Genomic DNA, 8,987 nt, shown 5'->3' on the forward strand with positions numbered 1-8,987 from the left:
CCAGAAAGACTTCACCCACTTCGTAAACGACGAGACCCCTGCATCAGTAGTACCCAACAAGGGTAGTCTCGGGGATGGCGCAGCTTGAGGGAACCCGTTCCTCAGGAGCCCGGCCTGGCGCACCAGCCTCACACATCAGTCTGACTTCTCTCCCCGCCCCCACCGCTCCCCCGCCCGACTCCTCACGCACCCGGGGCCCGGAGAAATTTGACTCTTCCAATCACCAATCACAAGAGAGGTCGAAGGTCTGAGCCAATCAGAATGGGCAAAAGGGGCAGGCCGCCGGCGTCATCCCGCCCCCGAGTGGGTAAGAGCGGAATGTCTTCAGCCCTCCCCTGCGCTTCAGCCTCAGTGCGGAGCTCTCGGCAGAGAGAGGCAGACTGGTAGCGGGTGTCCTCGGAAACTGCAGTAGCACCGACTACAGGAGCCGGAGCCGAAGCCGGAACCACACCCACGTCACTACCCTTTCTTCTTCTGTCATCTCACCGGCCCGCCACAGACCGCGTTCCCTAAGGAAGGCAGCCGCCCACGCCCGGAGCATCCTCCCCTGTCGAGCGGGCGCTGACGGACCCGGCGGCATGATGCGGCTGAGAGGCTCGGCGATGCTGCGGAACCTGCTCCTGAGGTCGCCCGCCACCGTCAGCGCGGCTCTCAGGCGGGCACAGCCCCTGGTCACCCTGTGCTGGCGTCCCCGGGGCGGGGGCCCGGCGGCAGCCGCGCGACTCCACCCGTGGTGGGGCGGGGGCGGCCGGCCAGCGGTGCCCCTCACACGGGGCCTGTCCAGCTCTCCGTCGGAGATCTTACAGGAGCTAGGCAAGGGGGGCACGCAGCCGCAGCCCGGGGCGTCGCCACCCGCTACCCCGCCCGCGCCCGGCCCCAAGGACAGCCCCGGGGAGACTGACGCGTTCGCCAACAGCGAAGGCAAAGAGCTGGTGGCCGTAGGCGAAAAGTGAGTGTCTCTGCGAGGCGGAGGAGGCCTTATTCCGCTCGGGGCCCGGGCCCGGGGGTGCCCAGGGTGGGGCGGGATGGAGCCGAGGTTCTAGAAAAGAAAGAAAGAGATGCCGGGCGGCCTGCGCCGTCTGCGCCATGTGATTAGGCCCAGCCCCGCCCGCAGCCTCCCAGCCTGCGCCCCTCAGCCAGGCCCCCACTTCCCCTCCCCGCCCCTGGCTCAGGTCGCCCTGGCGGGGCCTCAGGGGGCCCGAGGGGCTAGTCCAGCCGGTCCTGGGCCTTGGTCGCTGCCTGGCCACTGCCGTGTGCTCCGTGCCCCGCTTGGTCTGCAGCGCCTGGGCGCCCGCGCGCCCGCCCCAGCGCTTCGTGGGTGATGCCACACCAACATCTCTACCGAGTGACATTTAGGAGTCGGGCATCGAGCAGAGCCCACACCTTCCTGGCTTATCGGTTTTCCAGGCTTGAGTTTCCGCTCTGCCTGCCCTCCCTAGGTCTCTGCTATCATTCCATTGGAAGCCAGATGTGGAAGGGTAATCTTTGTATTTCTGGCGTGGTTCTTACAGGCGTGCGTAGAGCCATCTGGGGCACCGGAAATAATGCTTCAGAAGTGAGATTATGAGAAATAGGGTCATGTGGCCGAAAAGATGGGGTACGTAGTATAGACTACCTGTTTGCACTGGGGGACTAGCTTTGGCCTGTATGATATCTTCCGTGAGATGGACAGATTTTTAAAAATAAACGTCAAATAGCCATGATATAATGTGACATAAAACTTAGTGAAAAAAAATCTGACTTAAGTAGGTTTTGTGACTTAATTGTGATAGGATGTTGACTCATGTGTGTATAGCACAGTAGTTTAGTCTCAAACCAGAATTGGTTTTTATTAAACAATAAGTGAAACAGTTACGTGAATATTTCTGTCTTGTGTAATATAAATGGACACACTTTGTTTTCTCAATACCCTCCTACTTTTCTGCCTTTGTATGCTAATGCTCCAGTTTTGCCTCCCTTTCACTTCTATTCCCAGCTCTAGAGTTCCTTAAGTCAAATTGAAAGTGTGACTCTTATAATTTCAATCTCAGGGCTGCTTGATGCTTCCTGTAATTGAAATTGGGACCTTCCTAAAACTTTCCAAATTAAAGTTGCTTTCCCAGACTGAAAAGGGTGATTTTAAAAAAAAAATTACTTGATGATGGGCAAAATTTGTGATGTTCTGTAAAGACGATTTTGTGTCACAAAGTAGTCTCCTGACCTAGGGCAGATCATTTAATACCTTGAGTTGGAAGGCTGAAATCCTTTCAAGTTAAAAGAAAACTACATTTGTTAAATTTGTATTTCTCTGATGTTTTAGGGACTGGAATTATGCTTAATCTCATGGGAGGCTCGTTTTTACTTTAAGATCATCTGGTTTACCAGTCAAGTGCCAAGGATTTCAATACTTGTGCCCTGAGTCACAGAATTGCAAAATGAAATTACTACCATTTAAAAGTTTCCCTTAAAAGCTATAGGATGGGAACTGCTTTCTAATAAAATTGTGTCTTCATGTCCGTGTCTCTTCAGGAGCTTTAGCCCCCCCCCCCTTCTCTCCTTATCAAATAGGAAATTGAGCTTTTGTTGTTTATTTGTTGCCCATTGGTTTCTGGCTTCAGTGCCTTTTTTTTTTGGAGGAAGAATCTCATTTTGTCACCTGCTGTAGAGTACCTGGTGTCATAGCTCACAGCAACGTGAAACTTCTTAGGTTCAGGGGATTCTGTTGCCTCAGCCTCTCAAGTAGCTGGGACTACAGGCACCCCCCACAGTGCCCCACTATTTTTAGAGACAGAGTCTGGCTCTGGCTCAGGCTGAGGCTGGTTTGGTTAGCTCAGCTGATCACCTGCTTCAGCCTCCCAGAGTGCTGGGATTACAGACGTGAGCCACCGTGCCCAGCATTCATTGCTTTCTTAGTAAGAAATCATCCTTTAACAATGCTCTCAAGGTTCTAAAGAAGGTATTTTAATTTGGTTAAAGTTTCTGTTTTTTGAATGATTTGGTTTCCAAATGTAGCTTTCCTCTGTTGGCTCTTTCCTTTTTGCCTTTAGGTGAGAAACATGTCTCTCATCCTGGGAAATAAACTTCCAGTTGATCCTGTTATCCTTTTTAATAAGCATACACACACACACACACACACACACACCCTCTTCATACTTTGATCATCCCTCTCAATCAGTTGTCCACTTGGATGCATGCACTCACTCAGGATCCTGTCTTCCAGATTTTGTAGACTGTTATTAAAGGAAATAGCCACATGAAAACTAAATGAAGTTAACATTTTGTAAAAGGCTTAGAACAATATTTAACATGTGAAATACTGTGTAACTGTTTATTACATAAATAAGAAAAAAATTACTTCTTTATTATAAAGCCTGTTGAGGACATAGGCCTTTGAATTTCAGACTCAACTATGAGAGATTCTTCTATATTTTTAGTTTCCAGGGAAAAGTTTCTTGTGAGAAACTGTTATACTTCTGTCTTATCTTAAATTGGGTGATTCGAACTGTTTACCTTTTTGTCTTGCTGGTAAATAAGGTCAGAGTAAATGTAATGCTTAACCAAAGCAATTGCATTAGTTCTCATGGCTAGGATATTTACTTTTCCTCCTTTGCTTTGGTCCTGACTTTATGTTTACTTAATATTCTGGAAGGAAGTGGAATATAAGCAAGTAATCTGCTTATTTTTTTTTTTTCACAAACTCTTTGAACCAGTGTCACCCACTATACTGGCTATCACACAACTTCATGTAGTTGAGGTTAAGAGTCTATGAGTAATATCTTAATATCATATAGGAAAGTCTAATGATCTTTGCTTGGTTTTCCTGTAGTGATCTTTTTTTTTTTTTTAACCATTCATTCCATTATTTTGAGAACCATGTCTACTTGACTCAAAATTGTTCTCTCTGCTTCTTTGGCTCTTTTTGGATTTCCTCACTGGCTAAATTCTGAGGCTGAGGCCTTTGCTCCTTTTCCATTTTTCTTTTCTTTTCTTTTCTCATCGAGGGTGAGAAAGCAAGACTCTGTCTCAAAAAAAAAAACCAAAAAAAACCAAAAAAAAACAATGAGATCATTTCCCCCCTATCAGATTGGCAGATATCAGGTCAAGTGATTGAAAAGATGTGGGAAATAGGAACTCTTGCATTGCTGGTGGAGTATAAATTAGTTCAGGAATTTTTTAAATTTTATTTTTTAATCATTTTTAAACTTCTGGCAAATCACTGGCATAATTCACCTATTTTGAAAGGCAGTTTGGTAGTATCTATTAAATACTACATATCCATTATGCAGTAATTGCATGTTTGCACAGCTACATGAAGTTATGGTATTAAAAATATATATATTTTAATTAAGCATAATTTAAAATATATTTATATTTAAAAATAAAAAGTAAAAATTATTTCAGCCAGCTTCAGATAGTATGGCTTTATGTTTTGGTAGTTCATAGTCTTTTTTTTTTTTTTTTTTTTTTTGAGACAGAGCCTCAAGCTGTCCCCTTGGGCAGAGTGCCGTGGCATTACAGCTCACAGCAACCTCCAACTCCTGGGCTCAAGCGAGTCTCCTGCCTCAGCCTCCCAAGTAGCTGGGACCACAGGCGCCCACCACAACGTCTGGCTATTTTTTGGTTGCAGCCGTCATTGTTGTTTGGCAGGTCCGGGCTGGGGATTCGAACCCACCACCTTAGGTGTACGTGCCTGGCGCCTTAGCCAGTTGAGCTATAGGCGCCGAGCCTAGTTCATAGTCTTAATGGAAAGTGAAGGGTAAAGATAATCATTGCATTGTATACTATGAGAATTTATTTTCAAAGTAAGATTAAATGCTTAGCCATTTCAGCAAACATTGAATTGGGTTGATAGAATAGTACTGATAATGAAATTGAGTCAGTATTTGGCAGGTAGAGATAATATATTTTGGAATTTTAAACTTCTGTGAAGTAGATGACAAATGCTTTTATGACCCTTCAGTATCACATTTGCTTTTAATTTTAAAAGTTAACATATTTACAATTCACTTAAACTAAAATCAAGATTGAAAGTATATTTAACTTCCTTGGGCTTTTCAGTCATCCCTCAGTTATTTTATCATTTCTTCAATATTAAGATTTTTTTCTAGTTATCAATAAATTTCAGTTTTGGTTTAGTAGCAAGTGAAAGAGTTCCACTAACTATATAACATTTTTTGTGGCTTTCTATTTATATTAAACCATGCACATACACTATCTGTTAAGAAATTTATCCATGATCTGTCATTAACAAACTGCATGCCACTATTTTTATTATTTGGATGTTTACTAAAATAGTAAGAATTAGATCCTGAGGTTTAGTCTCCTTGAGTTTTAGCTTCTTGTTTTCAGACTTTACTGCTTTACTCATAGGTGTGCCTACCTCAGAATCAGCTAATTCAAGAAATGACTACCAAATAGAATCTGTCCTTTTTTATAAGGTGTTATGTAACCAAAAAAAGAAGAGGGAAGAGGGGTACTGTTTTATTCTGAAAAAGATAAATGCCACCTTGAAAGGATATTTGCGGAAGATATGTGTGGATTTATTTCTTCAAGTTAAAAAAAATGTTTGAAAGAAATTAGCATAAGGCAATACTACTTTCTTCTTGTGATATTTGAAGGGATAAAAAATTATATAGACTGAAAGTCTAATTGTAGAATTTGCATTAAGGAGCTCAGCCATATTTAAATCCCTTTTAAGCCAAGGTTACATCTTAGAGTTGCTTGTCCGTGCCTTTTCACCATTACTAGGGAGAAGAAAGCAGAGTGCACAGATGTATTTATAATATATCCTAATAGTTACTAATAGTCGATATCTCTAAATGAGGGACATAACTTTCAGGTAGAGACACTGTTACTACAATTTTACCCTGGAATCTACTCAGGTAAAATTCTTTGGTTGTGAACCACAGTGCATATGACTGCGCATGGTGCTTTTCTGAATACCTACAAAGCAGTGGAGCCAAGTGTTAGTATGTTCTGGCTTCTTTTGAAAGTATCCTTTGCTTGGTATGTAACATTCATTATTGCTTCTGATTTCTAAAATATTTATAGTAAAAGCACTACTTCAAAACAGAACTTTTGGGCCTTTGCTTTTGCTTTGTTGCCATAAGAGGGGTGCATTTGCTGTCGATGGCCAACAAATCTTGTTCTGTAAGCCTATACCTTGCTCTTAAATCTTAGTAAACTTTGTTTCAGAAGCTTGTCTTAGAAAAATAGAATTTTTGATGTTGCATAACGAATAAAATGTCAATGCCTTTCAGGATTTAGAAATATATTTTTGTCTATTAATGTCTGGTACGAGCTTCTAAAGATGATTTTAAAATTGTCATCGTGATATTTTGAGAGACACAGATACTTCAGATTTTTGGTGGGAGTATCGCCTTTCTGAAGAGCAATTTTTAAGCTGTATGAAGAACTTATTCATACCTGTTTAGGAATTTAGGCTAATAAATTGAAGTGCAGAAAGTTTTATTCCCTAATATTTTGGTACAGTGTTATGCATATTAGGGAAGACGGGGACAAACTTGTGTTCAACATAAGTGGGATGGTAAGTAAAATATGGTACATCTGTATGAAAGTCTCTTATTTAGACGTTTAAAATGTATTCTGATACTTGTAAGACATATGAGAAAATGTGATGTTAGGCCAAAAGTTAGAATACAACAGTTATCTATGTAGTATGATCTCTGGTGGCCTTAAGCTTTTAAAAAACAACTCAGAAAAAGTAACAGAGGAAATAAGCCAAAATGACATTAGTAGTTGTGGTTTATGTGAATAGGTATGTTTTTCCAGTCTCCTTATAATTACTTTTAAGATTTCCATCATGAGTGTGAAAATTCTAAAACAGTAGAAAACATTATATATGTTCTAAAATAGAAGAACCATACCTGTTAAATTTTGAACTTGTAAATCTCTGCCGCCTAGTCTACTACCCTAACATCCTGTTTATTGTTGTATAAGAATAGTAAGCACCATTACACTGAAAAAAATTATGAAAAAAGATTATGAATGGATTTGTACAGTTTTTGTTTATCAGCATTATCCAGTCATATTCTCTATTATCCTCAAACATCAAACGTTTAAAATTTTAATCTATTTTTGGTTTAAGTGTCCTTAGAAAATGGTGCATATTTCTCTGCTTTATTTAACATTTCTTGTTCAACTTATGTTTATTATAAGGAAGCACTATTATACTGTTCTGTTAGAATAAAATGAAGTTCTAAGACAAGTGCTGGCAAACTTTTTCTCTGAAAGGCCACATAGTAAATATTTTTGGCTTTTGGAGGTTTCTGGTCTCTGTTAAAAACTGCTTAGCTAAGCTGTGATAGCAAAACAGCCATATACAATAGGTAAATGAGTTGAAGGTGGCTGTCTTTCAATACAACTTTATTTACAAAAAAGGATTGCCCCTCCTGTAGTCTGTCTAACCCTTCACTAAAACATATTTATTTGGAAGCAGTTCTTTCATTCCCTGATTAGCTCCTTTTAGGTTCTGCTTTGAATGAATTTATTTTTTTGTGAGTTTTTGTAACTTTAAAGAACACCTAATTTTACCTCATTTGCATATTTTATAAGCGGCCCACAGATATTAAATGACCTAACTAATTTATATATGGACTTGTTTTCTATTTTTTTCATCTTTTACCAGCAGATGAAGAAATACTGAGCTACTTTTTTAGGTTCAGAATTAAAAGAGACCTTACGAACCCATCTAACTGCTATTTTTTTCTCTCCTGTTATATTCTCTGTAGGTTCTTATTCATCTCTATTTAAATATGTATTTGACAAAGAAAGCAGCCCATTCCATTTTCAGAGATGATTGTTTTTCTTTATGTGTACCTTTAATTAATTTTTGCCTATATATTTTAATTATTTTGAACAAAGTCATCTATAGTGATATCAAAGTAATTGTAGTGACAGAATTCACATGGTGTGTGTATTTTTCCAACTAGAATGATTTATTAAAGGCTTTTGACTGAAAGAATGAATGTATTATTGGAAAGAGTAATAGAGGTGGACATTGTGGACTTGATCTGTCCATGTACTCTTCCCATCTGAGATAGGCAGACTACTTCTTGGGTTAAAATTAAAAAGTGGTACCCATCCAGGCAAGTCACCATTGGCTGATACGGACGGCCTCACCTCTTTGTCATGTAAAAGCTGTCTTGTATGCTTTTTACTTTGGCTTGCTCTTGAATAATTTACTGCATTTATAATTTAATATGTTAATCTCAGCGTTACTTTGACAGGATGCAGTCTTAACAAGGCAGCTATTTAGTCATCCAACATAAGTTTATTTTCCTACTAGAATTTTGATTAGAAATTCTTCAATAAGTAAAGAGCCTCATTTTTCATTAGTCTTAATGAACTCTAGGCATTTCTTCTAAAGTGGAGTATTAACAACTGGGTACAGTTGGTGTGGCAGAGCAGGAAGAGTCTGGGACTAGAAATAGAAAAGTAGCTGACTAATTCTGGGCCATCCACTAAGAAATTGTGTGACATTGGACATTTTGCTTGATTTGAGACTCTGATGACTTTTGACTTTGATTTTCTGTAAATTGGGAGCAATTAATCCACCTTAATTTCCCTCATAGGCTTTTAAGATAAGACAATAGAAAATAAAAGTCTTTTTTTTTTTTAACAATAAAGCCTTAAAAGATGTAAATTTTATTTTTAAATTCTACCAGTATTTAGCCTTAGAGCAAAATCACTTGGAAGATAAATAGAATTTGTCACTTTGTCAGATTTATCTTTATTCTGAATTGAAGGTAGCTGTTTTTCAATAATTCTTTATTTACAAAAAGTAATTGCCCTTCCTCTAGTCTGCCTAACACTAACGGTGTTACATGGTCAGCTACCATCAATTCAGCTTTCAGCTAGACAGGTTTAAGCTGCTAATTTGCTGATGTTGTTGGATATTTGCTATCAGTCAGAAGACTCTAAATTCAAAATGATAAACTGATTTAAAAATAACTTTTAAATACTTTCTTTTTTTTTTTTTTTTTTTT

At 39.8% G+C, this 8,987-nt stretch overlaps 1 protein-coding gene across 3 annotated transcripts in view; it reads left to right on the forward strand.

The window, feature by feature from the left end:
* The first annotated feature begins 356 nt into the window (after positions 1-356).
* The window catches only part of GLS (glutaminase), an 83,705-nt gene continuing 75,074 nt past the window's right edge, over positions 357-8,987 (forward strand). Inside the window, exon 1 of one of the 3 annotated variants that reach the window (XM_003801823.2) lies at positions 357-949. In XM_003801823.2, coding sequence (XP_003801871.1) covers positions 579-949 — 371 coding nt within the window. In that variant the 5' untranslated portion in view covers positions 357-578. The remainder of the gene's footprint in view (positions 950-8,987) is intronic. The other 2 variants (XM_023508092.1, XM_003801824.1) reach the window with 2 other exon arrangements.

Source organism: Otolemur garnettii, unplaced genomic scaffold (genome assembly GCF_000181295.1).
Source record: "Otolemur garnettii isolate 467f Iridium unplaced genomic scaffold, OtoGar3 scaffold00222, whole genome shotgun sequence".
NCBI classification, from domain to species: Eukaryota; Metazoa; Chordata; class Mammalia; order Primates; family Galagidae; genus Otolemur; species Otolemur garnettii.